The sequence below is a fragment of the Nuphar pumila genome, chromosome 2 (genome assembly GCF_984573655.1).
Source record: "Nuphar pumila chromosome 2, dmNupPumi1.hap1.1, whole genome shotgun sequence".
NCBI classification, from domain to species: Eukaryota; Viridiplantae; Streptophyta; class Magnoliopsida; order Nymphaeales; family Nymphaeaceae; genus Nuphar; species Nuphar pumila.
Genome location: NC_143250.1, coordinates 83229000 through 83249258, shown reverse-complemented (window position 1 = coordinate 83249258; position 20259 = coordinate 83229000). Strand labels below are relative to the sequence as shown.

General features: G+C 35.3%; 1 protein-coding gene across 7 annotated transcripts in view; it reads right to left on the bottom strand.

Annotated features, from left to right (window-relative positions):
• The window catches only part of LOC149845872 (protein LATE ELONGATED HYPOCOTYL-like), a 79551-nt gene extending 77427 nt beyond the window's left edge, over positions 1-2124 (bottom strand). For 2 of the 7 annotated variants that reach the window (XM_089996053.1, XM_089996055.1), the window contains exons 1-5: positions 1890-2091; positions 1761-1801; positions 1481-1675; positions 1264-1375; positions 1033-1094 (exon numbers count right to left, since the gene is read on the bottom strand). In XM_089996053.1, coding sequence (XP_089852179.1) covers positions 1033-1094; positions 1264-1375; positions 1481-1519 — 213 coding nt within the window. In that variant the 5' untranslated portion in view covers positions 1520-1675; positions 1761-1801; positions 1890-2091. Of the gene's footprint in view, positions 1-1024; positions 1095-1263; positions 1376-1480; positions 1676-1760; positions 1802-1889 lie in introns of all 7 variants that reach the window. The other 5 variants (XM_089996051.1, XM_089996054.1, XM_089996050.1 and 2 more) reach the window with 4 other exon arrangements.
• Between the last annotated feature and the right edge of the window lie 18135 nt (positions 2125-20259).

Below are 20259 nucleotides of genomic sequence, written 5' to 3'. Positions count from 1 at the left end.
ATTCTAAGCAGAACCTCCTTGTATTGTGACAAACACTACTCTGATTAGCAATGAGAATAATACAAAAACATCCAAGAGATCACTTATCAGCATGCACCAAGTATCAAAAGCTAAATCTATGTGGCCTCTGCAAAACAACTAGCTTTCTGCCGAGGGATCTTGTGACATTCTTTCTGCTGCAACAAAATCAAATCTCTTATAGCACAAATTTCACTAAAGACCAAGTTATTCTAATAGAACCTCTCTCTAGAGCATCCCAAAACATCAAGATGTATTTTTTCTCATTCCAGATCGTACAGAAAAAAATGACAAACTTTCTTGCCAAAACCGTCTACTAAAGCTTACACAGCAGCAGATCTAAGCTAGGAAATTTCATGGAAATGTCTTTTTATTTTCTCTTTCCCTTTTGAAAACTATATTTTTTTTCTGAAAAGACTGTTGTAGCCTTTCCACGCAAGGGTACCATTGGGAAAATTTTATTAGAGACCATTCTTGGACATCAAAAACTGAACAGAATAGCAAATCGTACTTTTTATTTACCTTGCATGCCTTTTCGTTTTGTTTTCAATTTTGTAAAATTTTCTGGCGTCGTCAGCATCTAGATTGTACTTTACATGAAAAGATTATGTTGCTTCTTTCCTTTTGTTTAATTTTCCAATATTTAGGCCTCCATATGAAACTATGAGTTAAACATCTATCACCTTATGCTATCTCAAACTAAAGTTTCTAGTGGTGTAGCTTTACTCTCTTCAAAACAAGGAAGTGTGTGTATGCCATACAACTATCGATGAGCATAGGCTCAAACATACCTGAAATGATTTCAATCAGATAAAGCTCCAATGATTGTAAACTAATCAAACCCTTACTCTAACAATGAAATCAAAATGCAACACCAAAATTTGTTTCAGTTTGAGAATGATCTCGATCTTAATTGAAATAGATTGAATAGTACCTAATGTTCAACAGAATCGATATTTAGGCAACATCTACAAAAATCAGATATGAGCAGCGCGTTAGAAGGTACCGATAGACCTTTGAGAAGAACTTCTGGGCATGGCTTCTGATCTGCACTGCCGTTTTTGTTCCGATATGCTCTGCACACCGTGAAAATAAAGAAGTAAGCATGTCTCTAAAGTAAAGCAAAGTCATCCAGAACACCGCCACAAATGCACTGACGGCCTCCACAGTTTCACGATTGAAGTCCAGCTCACACGATCACAAAAGAAGAATGAAAGAATTACAAAAACGTTAATCAAATCAAACCTTCAATGCGCTGCCACGCCCGGCCATACAGATTCAGTGCTTCGAGAAACCGATTATGCTCTTCCACCGTCCAGCGCTCCCGCTGCTTCGTGATCGTGTACGGCTTCCTTGTCTGTCAAAGATCTCACAACTCACAATTCTCACAACCTTCTCAAAGCATAAAACTCGGAGAGAAGAAAAAGGAGAACCGCTTGAAAAGGAAAAAAGAAAAACCCACTCGTATTAACAAATCTTCTCCAGAAGAGTTAATCTCCATGACCGGCTCCTCGAAGCAAAACCACTGGTTCTCCAGCAGATCTGCGATTCAGATCATCTGCAAAGTCGAAGCATCCCGATCTCCACCTTCCATCCTTCATAGACACCTCTCCAGCCACCGAATCCTCCAAACCGCACCTCAACTCCCGAATTTCCCCTGCAAAACCGTGAAAACCAAAGCAAAAAATCAGGAACCCCGCGCCGCTACCGCCTCCCGGATCCAAACAACAGCAATGTCTCACCAAAACGACCGGGAAACCCAACGGCAGACGAAACACAACACCTAGAAGAGACCTCATCAGTCCAAAAGAAAAAGAGAACAATCGACAGAACTAGCGTTACTCTAGGAAACACCAGAACGCAAGGCATACCTCTCGAGAAGCCACTACGCATGTCGGATCAGTGTCCGACACAACGCATCTGGTTCACCTCTTCTCTCCGAGACGACTAAGAGAGGAAGAAGACGGCTCCCAAAACTGCGCCTCTCTTCCTCTTATCCGAATCACCGAGCTCCCTCTCAGATAGATCAGAGAGCCCAAAAAAATGGAAACGAAAAAAAGAAAGAAAAAGAAAAGGGGGAAGAGGGAAAAGAAGTCTTACAGGAGTGAAGAAGGCACGTTTTAACCAGAGAGAGAGAGAAACGCTTCCCTCTCGGTTCAGGGATCCGTGGCGAACCTCAGCCACTATCTTTTTATTTCCTATTTTACCCTCTCTTTTTTTATGCCCCAGAAAAAATATAGAGAGGCTGTTTTATTTAAATTTTTATTATGGCGGCTGATCGAGCCAGGTGGCAGAATACTGGTGGACGTAATTCATGGCGGGGGTCGTCTCGCCAGCTCAGGAGGGCGATGCACTTTTGCGACCCTTCGAGGCAGGGCTGGGATAGCTTTGGCCACACAGTCCCGGAAGGGGGTGGGGCCCGTCTGGCAGAGAGCCGGCTGGGTCCCAAGCGTGGGCCTCGCCCCTCACTTACCACGTGTCCGACGCACTTCTGAGCCACAAACTTTAATCGCAGTCTAGTGAGTGAGATAAGATTTTCTTCGTCCCTAACTCCGTTCCTCCTTACAGTAAAGATGACTTGGGTCCGGTTCGGTCCATGTATGGTCACTATTTGGATCCGGATCCATGTCTACTGGCTTCATTTTGTGTTGGTGCTGCCCACGGTTGGTCCCGGTTTTGGTCCAGGGCCCTTCCTGCTGGGCTGTGTGAATTGCTTGAGTCCCGGCTCGTCCATGGTTCCCTCGTGTTCAGACGCAGATCCTTGGCCATTTGCTAGACAATTGTTTTGGTTAGGATTGGTCCGTGGGTGGTCCTTTTTGGGTCAGCATCAGTTCCCGATAGTTAGAAATGCATGAACCAGTAAAATTTTTTTGAAGTACTAATGTGTGATTAAAAGTGTTTGCATTCAAAAAGGATATAAAAAGGACAACAAAAAAAAAGAGGTAAACAAAAAACGAAAATATAATTGCACTGCACGACAAAAAATGACATGTTTTCATAAATGTTTCACAATTTCTGAAATATGCCTCATGTATGAAATCGTAAATTGTCAATTTATTTTAGACCTTCTCACCCGTTGTACGAGCGAACCTAACCTTCTGAACTTTGCGCAATATATCGGTATGCTTTTTGAGTATCGCAAACTCTCACTAAAATGTAAATTCATACGATTTTTGTTTCCGACATCAAGATATTTGCATAACCGAATTTGCAAACTTTTTGTAATCGAAACCTGCATAACTTCACAAATTGGTGTAAAATCGATGTATGAATTGATTTACAATCTAAGATCCAAATGAATCTCTATACGCGAAAGCTTATGATTTTGGCAGGGGAGTCTGAACAAGACTCAAACGCTTTGCGATTCGAGACAGAAGGACTCTGTTCTAGCAGTTGATGTAAACACGGGAAATATGCATGATAGACACGCATTTCCAATGAATCTAAGCTCATAGAAATCAGAGAGAAGATCTCTGGACCAGACAAACTGGTCTCCAGATGTCTGAATGATATTCACCCAGTCATCTTTGGGAGAGTTTTCAGACCCTCAGACGATGGAGTTTAGGAAAACTCCAAACATGTAAGATGTGTAAAAATCTCTTATCTTTCCAAAAAATAAAGTTTGTAATTTTTTTATCAATATTCTAGAATTTATGTTCGAGTTATGTCACTGTATTTTCTCATCTAGTCTATGCAATTTGCAGAATAAAGTTTGGAGCATACAAACAATCAAGCAACTATTCGAAGTAGTAGATGAACGATTCAGCAAAACATCAAAGATATTCTTCAAGATGTTACTAATACATAACCTCAATAAGATCAACAAACAAAGTAGAAATAAATGAGATATGACAAAAATATGAAACTCTGTCAGAAACTTCAAACAACAGAGGCTAACGCAGGTCACATGCAGCAGACTAAACTTTGTCAGAGATTTTGACACTTAATGAAAATGAATCCAGCCAAATGCTAAACAGAAAACTTGAAGAGCCAAACGTTAGCTTTCTAACAAACTATGGCTCATTAATTTTCATGAACAGATAATGAGATATGGAAAAAGCACATAACACTATAAGAGATACAATGGACATGATAAAACTCTAGTCTTATCCAGATGTCTGAAACTTACCAGAAATTTTCATAGCCTAACTCAGATGATTCAGGAAAAACGATAAATAGTAAAGTTGTAAGATAGGATTTTATTTTCAACAAGCCAAAGATCACCCAATTTGGACTAGTATCTAGAGAGATACAGTCAAAACACTAAGACTGTATCTAATAATCCTGAATGCAGAAACGACTTTCCTTAGCAGGAAAACGAGTTTCAGAAAGATCAAGCACACACCAACAATACTAGTTTTTTAACAACCAGTAACTCATAAACAATATCAATATCACTTTGAAATAGTCTCTCAATCTTTAACAAAAAAACGAGCAGATGATGACAGTAACTACAAAAGAACACAAAGCAAATATAACAAAGTTATAGAATATGTTATCTCGTTGCAGCCAACAAGATTAAAGGAACTCTTTAGCAACTTCCACAACACTGAACAACACCACACAAGAGTCGTCCACACGAACACAAGAGGTATCCTTCTTGAATCAACACCCTCACACGATTTTCTCTAATCTTTCTCAAAGGATTTCTTTCAAAACCAAATGATAGCCAAACTCTCATTCACGATTTTCTTTTTTTCTTCAAAATTTCAAAACAATCTCTCCCTCCTTGGTCGACCCCCTCTTGGCATTTAACATGGGGAAGGGGCCTCATAAAGAGAGAAAGCCCTTCCTCAAGTTGGAGCTCTCCCAAGACATTGAATAAACCATTTTTAGAACAAGAGCTTTAATGCCCTTTCAACAGTCATATTGACTTTCAAACTAGGGCTATGGATGTTCACTCTAAGTGGCGCCACCCATATGGATCCAATGAGGTTTGGATCTCGGGTAAGATCCTAACATTGTTAAGATCCGGACCCACAAGCACAAAGGCATTAAAATTAAATACAATAAAAAATAAAAAAACTACCCTTAATCCCCATACGCCCTCTAGTGCCACAAACAAATCCTATAGAACACTAGAACTATCCGGATCTGTGGAATCCAATACCTAAAAATAAAATAAGGAAAAATGTTTCATATGATTCCAAGCTTCTTTCCATGGAATCAATACATCCAAAATGAAATTATCAACAAACACGGGCTACACCAAGGATCCAATTGGACCAAAGAAGTCCTGCATGCGAGTGAATCGCCTCAGGTAACGACGTCCGGAGTGGGTCTAGAGAGTTGGATTTGGATCCAACTCGTCTTCAATGACCTGCTCATTTGGATGCTCAGCATCATAAATATTGTATTAAATTCGCGTATATAGTTCAACATTCGTGAGATACCATGTGAATCTCCTTTAAGTAACTAATCATAAAAAAGGTCTGCGAATATTGGGGACATTTGCATATTAGTGTTGTAAAAGTTTGTTATGCCTGAGATTCACAAATATTTGTTGACATTCACAATTTTTTGATGTAAAAATTTGTTGAATCATATATAAATCATTTTTTTCACTTTTTTCTTTTTTTTGTTTGTTTTTTGAATGAACCCTAGCCCTTTTCCATCTTTCCTTGTGGCAATTCTTGTAAAATTTATTTGCTCTATTTTGATGAAGTGGTATTCTTCTCATCAACTTTTCCAGTTAGGTCAAAAGGTAAGTTCTGTATAAATTATATGTGTGTGTGTGTGTGTGTGCATATTGTCTCAACTTTTATTCCAAACTTTTTTTTATAGATATGAGCATTTAATAGCCTTATTGTTGCTATGGATGTTTTTTGTATATGTTCATGTATTTTATTTAATATTTGCATCAGATTTATCATTTAGGGTTTACTATGTTTAAGATTTTTATTACAAATATATACTTGTTTGTATTGTAGAAGATTTTTGTTTGTTTGCTTATCCTTTATTTAATATTTGGTGGTTTTGTGTTGGTGTAATAGGGCTAGGGTTGACTATGCAAAAACATTGAATAAGGATTAGAGTGTTATTGTGCGTAGTTGGTTCTCAGCGTGGTTGTTGTAGGTAGGTTGTTAATTTAATATATGAAGGGTACATGCACATAATTTTTCTCGCATGATATTTTCACTAGATGAATGATATATTGTGTAAATGATATCGATAGTTAATGACGACATTAAAAAGGGTTAAATTACACCATCGTCTCGTTGATTACCTTACTTGGAGATCTATAGTGGCCTAAAAAAATAATACATTTAAGAAATTTGTGGATTTGATGTTTCATAAAATTGAATATGCTGAAAAGTTATTGAGCCTCCATTATAGTTATTCTCTAAAAGTAGATAACCAACAAATGTGGATAGATATTTTTTAAGATGATGATGTAGAATCATTATTATTTAGTAGCAATGTTTACTTAGTTGTTCATAAAGTTAAACAAGCAACTTTAAGTGATATACAAGAAGCAATTGATAAATGAAATGATGGGAATCCTGTGAAGATGTACATGTATCTCAAGCACCATCTATTTAACTCAATCCTTTGAAGAACATCCAATTATCTCAAATAGTGAATGATATTGATGTCCCAAACATTGAGCTTTGGCATGCACTTACCTAAACCGATTAGGCATATAGATGTTCAATGTGGAGGCAATAAAGAACTTTCATAAACAATTGATGTTTTACATGATCAAATGATTACTACAGAAGATGTGGAACCACATGGGCAAACTAGTGATGGTGATCTTCATGAAAGTAATTTGGATGACATCCAACCTTTCATAGGAGATGACAAATCTAGGTACAAGTTGTTAGGCATTGTAATTTATTCTTGAGATGTATGTGTGATGATAGAAGTGTTAATTTTATAGCTAATCTTGAATATTTGAAATATATGAATGTTGCATGCATGAAAGCACATGAAGAGATAAATATAATAAATTTTGATTTAATTTATGCAATTAAACAATCAATTAGTAGTAGCAGATCACAAATACAATGGACAGTCGAATGATATCGATAATGATGACTATACTATGTTGGTTGATCCAGACTTAAAAATGATAGGAGAGAACCAGGACACTAATGACATAAGACAAATAATGATGGATGAAAATGATGCACGAATGTCAATTGGGAATTCGAACCCTTGGTATATTTAATGAGCTATATGAACATTTGTTGGACACTTAAATTGTTTTATGTTTTTACATTAGTGAGGCATGGTTGAATAGGTTATCGTCCAATGAATTCTTATACAATAAAAAGCAATTATAAATCATTGAAGTGGAAGCATCTCAGTTGTATAACGAGTTGTGTAGCAAAAACCTTAATGATTGGAAACATTTTAAGTGATTGACAATAAGCTCAAACGATTAAAAATTTGCTTCTGACAAAAGGTTTAATTATCTTTAATATTATCATGAGTTTTTGAAAGATTATGTTATCAGGAATAATCATACAACAAAATTTATGAAAAACTGTAATAATGGAGTCACTATCATATGCATGAGGAATAACTCATAAATTATGGTTGATTTTCTTTGAAAGATCTATTGCACAAAGATACAAAGAGCAACGTTCTTTCAAGTGAAGAATTATGAAAGTGATCATACATATGGTAGATCATTGGGCAACCTTGTAGTGGAAAAAGTACATTCAAAGTAGATTTTATGTGTTATTCATAGACACATGCACACTAACCCTAAGATAACTCTAATAGAAACCATGAAAAACATCAATCATGAAGAAGGTATGGAGGTTACTTACAAACAAGCATGGCGTGGACGGGACCAGATGAAGAAGGCATTATATGGTTTATTCAAAGTGTCCTTTAGGATACTTCTCGCCTATTTGGATAATTTAATAAAGGTTAACTAAGGATTGTTAAGGTACATTAAACTGATACAAGACATTAATTTAAGTACATATTCTTATCTTTCTGTCTATGCATCGATGAGTTTTTGAAAGGATGTCCTCCAATTCTTATGGTATACGACACATTCCTAAAAAGAAGATACATAGGTATGTTGTTGTCGACCCATAGTATTGATCCTTATGGTAAAATATTATTTGCAATTGTAGATAAGGAGTCAAAGAATTTATTGTTTTTGCATGAAGGGCTAAAGCATATTGTCCTCTACACATGATTGATGCAACTTTTTTAATAAAGTATTTTAAAAATATATTTTCAATAAAAATATTTGTGCAAACCGTGCATCAAATAATATAAACCGATTCACACTAGTGGTGAAGTTCGGGTTGAACTCAAGTAATGGGGAAAGCACTTTTGTACCCTACATAATACTACTTTGTTGCCTTGGAAAGAAAATTAATTAATTAATTAAAATAAATAAACGGAAGTGTTTCCCTCTATAGAGGGTTTACAAATGAATAATAAATGATTTTATTACAGACCTAAATGAATTAATAAATAATAAAAAATTTAATCTAAAATAAAGAGAAAAAATGTCCTATGCTTGAGCTCCTTGTCCTTTCCTTAAATGGTCATGATCTTTATAAGGGCTCTCTGAGGAGCTCTGAGGGGACCTCAGAGGGTTCTTTGAGGGTTCATTTTGGGGCTCACTGTACGTCTGAACGTTCTCCTATAAAAATAAACAGATGAAACACAAAAATATGAGAGAAAACTATAAGAAAATCATAGGTTAGTTTTAAGAAAAATCATAAAAATACTAAACAATTATGAAATACACTACACTAAAAGACAAAATAATATAACTAATTCTATAACTAACATGAAATAACTATGAATCAAACTAGATAGAGGACAAATTAACATAGCTAATTTACTACTTAACAAGAAGCAAACTATGAAATTAACTAAAAACAAATATCGAGAAAGAAACTAAGCTAATTAACTAATTATCAAAAGAAAATGTAAACCATAACAAAATAAACTAATTTAACGTGAAATACTATCCTAATCAAATTTAAAAAAAAAAAATTTAATTGACTATATCAAACAATAAATAAACCTATCTACGAAAATTGATAATTTAATTGCAAGAATATAAAATCGGCTAATGTAATTAAACTAAATTAAATTAACTAATTAATTATTAACTATTCTAATGAAATAAACTGAACTTAGACTAATTGAATTGATTAAAAAAATATAGATTTAACATGGAATTAAAATTGACTAATTGCAAGAATTTAACACTACCTAAATCGGCTAAGCTAATTCTATCCAAAAAAATGATAATCAATAAATAACAATGAAATTAAGATCTAAATGCTGAAAATATAAATTCAGAAAATTTAAATAAACTAAACTATTTGCTGAACACAAGAATTAATTCTACTCTATTTTACTGAAATAAATAAATAAAAGAAATAATTAACTATCTATTCTACTTTGTCGAACAAATAATCTAACTATTCTATAATCAAGACAACTCACAAGAATAAATCAACTAAATTAATTTAACATGTTAACGCAAACTAATTAAAAAATAACGACCAATTAATTTGTTAATAACTAAAAAAAACATGTTAGCTCTATGAACAGAAAAAGATTAAAATAAAAAAAACACAGAGACTAAAAAATAAGTTATTCAGTTAATGCAATTATTCTAAGTTATTTCTAATTAAACTAATTCCTAAAATTAAACTAATTAACAAAAAGAAACAGCAAATAACATGAGTCAAAATAAAAAAATTAAACTAAACCTATGATTATCTACTTACACGTAATCCAAGAAAATGATTAGTTTATTATTTTCTACTATTTTTTTTCTTCTTTTCTAAAATGATAAACAATGGATATATGATATGATGAAATTAAATCATGCAATATGCCATGAAAAAAATAAAAATCTAACTACAATGCATGCTATAAAACTAAACTATGGAGAAAGGGGAAGAAAAATAAATTAGTTTTTACTCGTGCAACCGAACAAACTCTGCTCTCTCTCTGACAGAGGGGATGAGAAGAACCGACAACAACGAGGTTTAGAAGAAGAGTGAAAAGCATAAGAAGCACGAAGACAGAGGTAGGCAACCGATTGATCAAACAAGGGGGAGAAAGGAAGAAAGGGAGGTAGAGAGGAGAAAGAGGGGGGTGGGGGTTGTCTACAAAGAGAAAAACATTTTCTCTAGTCCTCAAAGATTTTATTTATAGTATGTAATTAGGTTTTGAGAAATTATTTTAAAAAGAGTCTAATAAATTTTTAATATTTCCAAAAGGCCTCTCTTTTAAAAAGTAATTTCTAAAAACTTAATTATTCTCCCCTAATTACTCCAACAAGGTTCAAATTTGCTCAAATTCTAATTTTGATAAAAACATAAAAACCTTCACAAACAAGCATTTTTAATCAATTATTGCATATGTTCATGCATGAAAATGTATGAATTTATGCATAAGAATTTTGCATGATCAAATTCCCCCATGTTTATTGTTTGCTATTCCTCGAGCAAACTGACCAACAAAAATAAATTAACTAAAAACAACAAAAAACTAACCCACTTTCATAAGAATCACTGTTGTATTTAACATATGCAACAAGCCCTTTAAACCCCTAGGTTACCCCAGTGAACGAGTAAGGTCTTGTGAGGGTTTATAGTGATGCTACCCATAATCATCTCTATCATGTATGCATAAAAATTCATCTTCAAAAAGCATTAGGCAACTAAGGATTTTGTTTTCATGAATATTTTATGCCATTATACTTTCAAAACATAATTGGAGTCTTTTACATGCCACCACAGAGTAAAACCTTTTCTTTTACTTTTCTAAATATCATAATCATTTATGCTATATTTGTAGAAAATCAAATATATGCATGCCATTATTTACTTATCTTCACTCATATATTTTTTGCACATATTTTCTCAATACTTATTCCTAAGCAGTGAACTTTTTTTTTATGCTCTTGATTTTCTTTTTCTTTTTCTTTTTTCTAGATTTTCAATTTTTCTTATATTTTTTTTCTTTTTTTGAGCACTATATCAAATTTTCAGTTTTCGTGACCCGTGTAACAAGCTTTGGGTCAGTGACTCCCAGGCCAAACAACCTTAGGGCATCAGATGCAAAGTATCCCTCAAACTTAATTGCTCGAGTCACTAGACCTTCAATTTTCATAGTTTTACGTGTAGCTTACTTCTTGTCATATGCAATGTCAACATTTATTAGGCTCTCTATAAAGTCCATGTAACGGGCTTTCAAGCTGGTGACTCCCAAACCAGATGGCTTTAGGGCACCAGGTGTAAACACCCTTCAGGCTTTACTTGCTCAAACCAAATAGGTCACAGATATTAACTTAGACAAAAAAATGACTTTCCTCGTTATTTTTTTCGACATGAAAATCAAACACTTCAACTTGTGTCACAGCACAGCTGCTAGGGAATACAAAGAGATCAAAACAACTAAACGTATGCTTTTTTTTTTCACTTTTGAGCTCTTATTTTCAATGTTGTTTATTTGCTTAGTTTTTAAAAATAAACCGTGCATATTCATACTTGTGATTCAAAATAAATTTCAATATTCATCTATCATCATTTCTTTGAAATCATAAATAACCATGTTTTTTATTATATTAGTGTCGAAAAAAAAATCGTGGGGCTTAAAAATTCTTTAAAAATATTAGATTATGTAATGCATTCATATAGGGTCAAACTCATTCCTTAAAAGCTCAATTTTTATGAGTTTTCATCAATGTGCACGTAGACAGGAAAAAAATTGGGTGCAAAAAATTAGGTGTGCAAACTACACCCTCCCCCATGTTTGAATGACGCTGTCCTCAGTGACACTCCCCCATGCTTGCATGAAACTATATGAATGCATATGAGCAACAGAAAATAATAAGAGAAAAGTAGTAGAAGTCACCTAATTGACACAGTGAAATCTTACCTGATGCCACTCTGTACTGGCTTTACAGAGATTTCACCTATTTCAATGCTTATAACTCATAAAAATACACCAAATGCAATGCATACATGATCTAACATTCATGCTCATGAACAAAGAAAATGACAAAAAAATAGCAAAACTACTAATATCACAACACTAATACGGGCTGCCTCCCATAGAGTGCTAAATTTTACGTCTTCAGCCAAACAAATCGTTGGTGACCCTTCATCGTCCATGAGATTAATGGACATTAAGTCATATTCAATCAGGAGGTCTAAGGAAAATGGTTTCATCTATGACCCTGCCCACAATATTTTCTCCAACTCTACCCCTCTGGACCCTGTAATGGCTCTCTGGCATGCTAAGAACGAGCTTAATCTCCATGTGAAGTCTATTCTCACAAGAAGGCGAGACATAAATTGAATGTCTACCTATACAATCATCAAACTGCAGATCGGATTGCTTCCATTGAACGTCTATCACATAAAAGCATTCATCATTTCCTGTCACTCTCACGGCAACATAAAAAATGTTTATGCGCAAATGCTTGTTGCCAAAAAAAATATCTATCTCTCTAGTACAACAATCAATACGAGTGTGGGCAGTGGCCAAGAATGGTCTGCCAAGAATGATGGGGGTCTGGTGAGCAACATCAGTTCCCTCCATGTCCAGAACAAGAAAATCAACAGAGAAATAAAAGTCCTCGACCTTGACTAACATATCTTCCAAGATTCCTCAGAGGAGCTTGGTAGACTTATCGGCCAACTGTAAGATGGTCATCCTGGGCTTTAAATCCTCAATCTTAAAAGTGTCGTATAGGGAAACCAACAATATATTCACACTTGCTCCAAGATCAAGCAATGCACACTCGATGGTCATGTTTCTTATAACACAAGAGATGATCGGTGCCCCAGGATTCTTCAGTTTAGGTGGGACCGAGTGTCGAAACACTGAACTCACCCGCTTAGTCAGGAAGATCTTCCTGGGCAACGACCTTAATTTTCGTTTTTGGGTACAAAGTTCCTTAAGAAACTTTGCATAGGCGGGCACTTGTTAGATGGTATCAAGCAGGAGGAGGTTTATGTGAACATGCTTGAATATATCAAGCATTTTGTGTATTCTGGCCCCTTGCTTGCCAAAATCATTGGTTTTACTAAGGTATGAGGAAATTGGGCTCTAATAATATACGAAGGAGAAGGCACAAGCCATGGGCCCTGCTCGCTTTCCTTGGGTTTGGTAGGAGAAATCGACTAGTTAATGGGTCTATCTTTGGGCTCTTTAGTCTTCTCTTGAATAGGGTGGAGTTCCTTCCCACTCTGAAGGGTTATAACAGAGTTGGCCTGCTCTTGATGAGACTTTGCAAGATGTTGGCCGTGGTGCATGGGTTCCTTACCCCTTGGGTTGACAACAGACTGACTAGGAAGACTTCTCTAGCTTTGCCTGCTAAAGGCCTCAGCCAACTGTTATATCTGGGTCTCTAGCTTCGCTATCGACTATGTGTGAGAACTAAGGTTAGCCTTGATATCAGAGAAGGCCTCGAGAAGCTTCTCCTAAAAAGATTAACTTGATGTGGGCTCTTAGGGAGAAGGCAAGCTAAGCTGGGGATGGGCTTGTGGGAATGCGGAACCGCATGTAACCTTGTGAGAGGTTACCCGGTCTGGCCTGCATCTGAAAAGGTAGATAAGATGGAGCTTGTGGATTGATCCACGCAAAGTTGAGGTGGTTTTGCCATACCAGGTTATAGGTGGGTGCATACGGATCGTGCATCGGTCTAGCGAAACTTTGGGCAACATTCACTTACTCTTGAATGCATTCAGGATAGAGTGGCGCTGCCAGACAGTCTGAAACATAGTGTGCAAGGCTAGTGCATAGCTCACACACTTTTTCTACATGATTTAATGAAGCTGGGTTGGTCAATAATTGATAAACTTGTCTAGTCAACTGGTCTAGTCAACTGGTCTACTTTGATTTACAATTCATGTTCGGACCCAACTTCATAAATTCCTCCTTTTTAGGACTACTAGGAACATGTGTGGTCCTATCAAGTCTCGAGGACAAGGAATGGTGCATAGCATTTTCACTCAATGTTTTGAATAGGGTCCATGCCTTATCCTTGCTCTTGAGCATGAACGTGCCCCTACACGAAGAATCAACTATCTGTATGTCCTTCTCGATCAGGCCATCATAAAGTATTGCACTAGTTGCCAAAGAGGCACCTGGTGGTGGGGGCACTTCTAGAGAAGATCTTCCATCTTCTCCCAAGTTTCATAGAATTGTTCTTCTTAAATATGAGAAAAGCTGGTGATGACTTTTTGAAACTGGTTCATCTTACCAATTGAGAAGTATTTCTTGAAGAACTCTCTTTGCATGCGTTCCCAAGTGGTAATTTGAATTGTATCTAAGGCCTTCAGCTAGTGCTTGGCTTTGTCCTTGAGGGAGTATAAAAACAAAGTCAACCTCAATGCGTCATCCTCAAAATTATTGATCTTCACTGTAGAGCAGATCTCAAGGAACTTATAGAGATGATAGTAGGGGTCTTCGTTGCTAAAGCCATAAAAAGAGGATAACATTTGGATGACATTGGCCTTAATCTCAAATTGATTTGCTCCTACAATGGGTCTAGCGATGCAGGAGGTGGGAGTGTATTCTTTTAGAATGAAGTACTCCCTCAAGAGATGAGTCAATTGTTGATCCTCAACCATGAGGCCAGATCGATGAACTCTTCTGCAAAGGGACTCTGGATCCTCTAATATTTCGGCAAGCTTGGGGTCAAGCGAGTGTCACCCTTGCATACACCTCTGAGTAGACTAGTGTAGCAAACATCTTAAAAGGTCGGTTTTCTAATTACCTAGCGTACTAACATGATCAAACCACACTACGAAAGCAGGCAAAAGGAAAACAAAAAAATCAAGAAAAAACATGAAATAAATAACCATACACTTGCAACCACAAATATATTTGCAAAAAGCAAACTATGAGTATGGTATCAATCGTGTGCAATCACCTCCAAGGGGTATCTTAATAGGTGAGTCATGCAAGAAAAGTAAATGGGGCTCTAATAATATACGAAGGAGAAGGCACAAGCCATGGGCCCTGCTCGCTTTCCTTGGGTTTGGTAGGAGAAATCGACTAGTTAATGGGTCTATCTTTGGGCTCTTCAGTCTTCTCTTGAATAGGGTGGAGTTCCTTCCCACTCTGAAGGGTTATAACAGAGTTGGCCTGCTCTTGATGAGACTTTGCAAGATGTTGGCCGTAGTGCATGGGTTCCTTACCCCTTGGGTTGACAACAGACTGACTAGGAAGACTTCTCTAGCTTTGCCTGCTAAAGGCCTCAGCCAACTGTTATATCTGGGTCTCTAGCTTCACTATCGACTATGTGTGAGAACTAAGGTTAGCCTTGATATCAGAGAAGGCCTCAAGAAGCTTCTCCTAAAAAGATTAACTTGATGTGGGCTCCTAGGGAGAAGGCAAGCTAAGCTGGGGATGGGCTTGTGGGAATGCGGAACCGCATGTAACCTTGTGAGAGGTTACCCGGTCTGGCCTGCATCTGAAAAGGTAGATAAGATGGAGCTTGTGGATTGATCCACGCAAAGTTGAGGTGGTTTTGCCATACCAGGTTATAGGTGGGTGCATACGGATCGTGCATCGGTCTAGCGAAACTTTGGGCAACATTCACTTACTCTTGAATGCATTCAGGATAGAGTGGCGCTGCCAGACAGTCTGAAACATAGTGTGCAAGGCTAGTGCATAGCTCACACACTTTTTCTACATGATTCAATGAAGCTGGGTTGGTCAATAATTGATAAACTTGTCTAGTCAACTGGTCTAGTCAACTGGTCTACTTTGATTTACAATTCATGTTCGGACCCAACTTCATAAATTCCTCCTTTTTAGGACTACTAGGAACATGTGTGGTCCTATCAAGTCTCGAGGACAAGGAATGGTGCATAGCATTTTCACTCAATGTTTTGAATAGGGTCCATGCCTTATCCTTGCTCTTGAGCATGAACGTGCCCCTACACGAAGAATCAACTATCTGTATGTCCTTCTCGATCAGGCCATCATAAAGTATTGCACTAGTTGCCAAAGAGGCACCTGGTGGTGGGGGCACTTCTAGAGAAGATCTTCCATCTTCTCCCAAGTTTCATAGAATTGTTCTTCTTAAATATGAGAAAAGCTGGTGATGACTTTTTGAAACTGGTTCATCTTACCAATTGAGAAGTATTTCTTGAAGAACTCTCTTTGCATGCGTTCCCAAGTGGTAATTTGAATTGTATCTAAGGCCTTCAGCTAGTGCTTGGCTTTGTCCTTGAGGGAGTATAAAAACAAAGTCAACCTCAATGCGTCATCCTCAAAATTATTGATCTTCACTGTAGAGCAGATCTCAAGGAACTTATAGAGATGATAGTAGGGGTCTTCGTTGCTAAAGCCATAAAAAGAGGATAACATTTGGATGACATTGGCCTTAATCTCAAATTGATTTGCTCCTACAATGGGTCTAGCGATGCAGGAGATGGGAGTGTATTCATTTAGAATGAAGTACTCCCTCAAGAGATGAGTCAATTGTTGATCCTCAACCATGAGGCCAGATCGATGAACTCTTCTGCAAAGGGACTCTGGATCCTCTAATATTTCGGCAAGCTTGGGGTCAAGCGAGTGTCGCCCTTGCATACACCTCTGAGTAGACTAGTGTAGCAAACATCTTAAAAGGTCGGTTTTCTAATTACCTAGCGTACTAACATGATCAAACCACACCACGAAAGCAGGCAAAAGGAAAACAAAAAAATCAAGAAAAAACATGAAATAAATAACCATACACTTGCAACCACAAATATATTTGCAAAAAGCAAACTATGAGTATGGTATCAATCGTGTGCAATCACCTCCAAGGGGTATCTTAATAGGTGAGTCATGCAAGAAAAGTAAGTTGGTATCTAAAGCTCACAAGCAATGTGGTTCTAAAATCCTAAATAATTAATAGGAAAAAAAACTAGCAATCCTAAGTAAGTTGTAGGAAAGGAAACTAACAACTCTAAATAATACCAACTAGGCGACAATTTGAGTACTAAGTTCTTAATTTGTCGTTCCCCGACAAAAATGCTAAAAATTTGATACAACTTTTTTAATAAAGCATTTTAAAAATATATTTTTAATAAAAACATTTGTGCAAACCATGCATCAAATAATAAAAACTGGTTCAAACTAGTGGTGAAGTTTGGGCCAAACTCAGGGAAGAAGAAAAACACATTTGTACCCTACACAATACTACTTTGTTGCTTTGAAAAGAAAATTAACTAATTAATTAAAATAAATAAAAGGGAGTGCTACCCTCTACGGAGGGCTTACAAAAGAATAATAAACAATTTTATTACAGACCCAAATGAATTAATAAATAATAAAAATCCTAATCTAAAATAAAGAGGAAGCTCCTTGTGCTTCCCTTAAATGATTATGATCTTTATAAGGGCTCCCTAAGGAGCTCTAAGGGGCCTGAAGGGCCTTTTAAGGGGATCTTTTTGGGACCTCAGAGGGTTCTTCGGGGGCTCATTTTGGGACTCACTTCATGTCTAAACGTTCTCCTGTAAAAATAAACAGATGAAACACAAAAATACGAGAGAAAAATATAAGAAAATCATGGGTTAGTTTTAAAAAAAATCACAAAAACACTAAACAACTATGAAATACACTACACTAAAAGACAAAATAATATAACTAATTCTATAACTAACATGAAACTAACCTGAAATAACTATGAATCAAACTAGCTTAAGGACAAATTAACATAGCTAATTAACTACTTAACAAGAAACAAACTATGAAATTAATGAAAAACAAATACTAAGAAAGAAACTAAGCTAATTAACTAATTATAAAAAGAAAATGTGAACCATAATAAAATAAACTAATTTAACATGAAATACTATCCTAACCAAATTTAAAAGAAAATTTAATTAACTAATTAATCAAACAATAAATAAACCTAACTACGAAAATTGATAATTTAAGTGCAAGAATATAAAATCGGCTAATGTAACAACAACAACAACAACTACGCCTTCATCCCAAAACAATTGGGGTCAGCGATATGAACCAAAAAAGAAATTCATTTTGGGTCTTCCACATGAATCCTTTTCCTCCAATCATTTCTATCCAACGCCAAAAATCGGCTAATGTAATTAAACTAAATTAAATTAACTAATTACTTTTTAACTATTCTAATGACATAAACTGAACTTAAACTAATTGAATTGCTGAAAAAAATACAGATTTAACATGGAGTTAAAACTGACTAATTGCAGGAATTTAAGACTACCTAAATCAGCTAAGCTAATTCTATCTAGAAAAATGATAATCAATAAATAACAACAAAATTAAGATCTAAATGCTGAAAATATAAATTCTAAAAATTTAAATAAACTAAACTATTGGCTGAACATAAGAATTAATTCTACTCTATTTTGTTGAAATAAATAAGTAAAAGAAACAATTAACTATCTATTATACTTTGTCGAACAAATAATCTAACTATTCTATAATTAAGACAACTCACAAGAATCAATCAACTAAATTAATTTAACATGTTAACGCAAACTAATTAAAAAATAAGCAACTAATTAATTTGTTAATAACTAAAAAAAATGTCAGCTCTATGAACAAAAAAAGATTAAAATAAAAAAAACATAGAGACTAAAAAAATGTTATTGAGTTAATATGATTATTCTAAGTTATTTCTAATTAAAATAATTCCTTAAATTAAACTAATTAACAAAAAACAACAACAAATAATGTGAGTCAAAATCAGAAATTAAACTAAACTAAACTTATAAATATCTACTTACATGCAATCCAAGAAAAATGATTATTTTATTATTTTCTACTATTTTTTTCTTCTTTTCTAAAATGATAAACAACAATAGATATATGGTATGCTGAAATTAGATCATGCAATATGCCATAAAAATAATGAAAATCTAACTATAATGCATGCTATGAAACTAAACTATGGCGAAAGGGGAATAAAAAGAAATTGATTTTTACCTGTGCAACCGAACAAACTCTGCTCTCTCTCCAATAGAAGGGATGAGAAGAATCAACGATGATGAGGTTTAGAAGCAAGAGTGAAAAACACAAAAAGCAAGAGTGAAAAGCACACGAAGCAAGAAGACAGAGGTAGGCAACCAGTTGATCAAACAAGGGGGAGAAAGGAAGAAAGAGAGGCGAAGAGGAGAGAGAGAGGGGGCAGGCTACAAAGAGAAAAACATTTTCTCTGGTCCTCAAAGATTCTATTTATAGTGTGTAATTAGGTTTTGAGAAATTATTTCAAAAAGAGTCTAATAAATTTTTAATATTTTCATAAGGCCTCTCTTTTAAAAAATATTTTCTAAAAACTTATTTATTCTCTCCTAGTTACTCTAACAAGGCTCAAATTTCAATTTTGATAAAAACGTGAAAATCTTCGTAAATAAGCATTTTTAATCAATTATCGCATATGTTCATGCATGAAAATGTATGAATGTATGCATAAGAATTATGCATGATCAATGATCTATATGTCATGCTGGATATTAAATGATACACTTAATGAAAAAAAATTAAAAAAATTTGGTTTGTCAATGCACTTTGGTGAAGCGCAGCTCAAGCAGTTACAAACAACAATACAATTATTTTTTTAAAATGAAATTGCATATCATCATATTGCTATGATGTGGATCCAAAATATTGGGCTAACAATCACTTTTTAGCAAGAAGATATGTGTTTTTAACGTCTAATATAGTAAAGAGCTTCGATGCTGGAGATACATGACAAGCCCCTAATTCATCTTATTGAGAGACTTTGTCTCATGTTGATGAAACTTTTTGAGAAAATAAAAAAAATCGAGGAGCAAATTATAGACATTGTGGTGCTTAAGATAAAATAAAAGATAGAAGAATTAAAAATAAGTGCATAATGACTACGTGTACAAGTACATTGCCACTGACATTGGTACGAAGCTTATGACTGATCTCATAGTTATAGTGTTGATCTTCACAAGTAAGAATGCTCTTGTGAAGAGTGATAGGTTTGCGAGATTCCATGCGAACATGTGATAACATGCATTTCGTATGAGGAAAAGCTACTAAAGGATTACTTAGATAAGTTTTTCATAGTTGAATCGTATCGATGTATATATCCATTCTTTTTTTATGATAGATAATGTCCCAAACACTGCACCATCCACTCTTATTGTCGTCTGTCCACCAAAAGTGAGTTGTAGAGTAGGGCAATCCAAAGTGAAAAGGCTGAGAACAAAATACATAGATATTGTGCCATATAAGTGCATTATATATGGTGAGGTTGGCCACAATAGCTCAAGTACA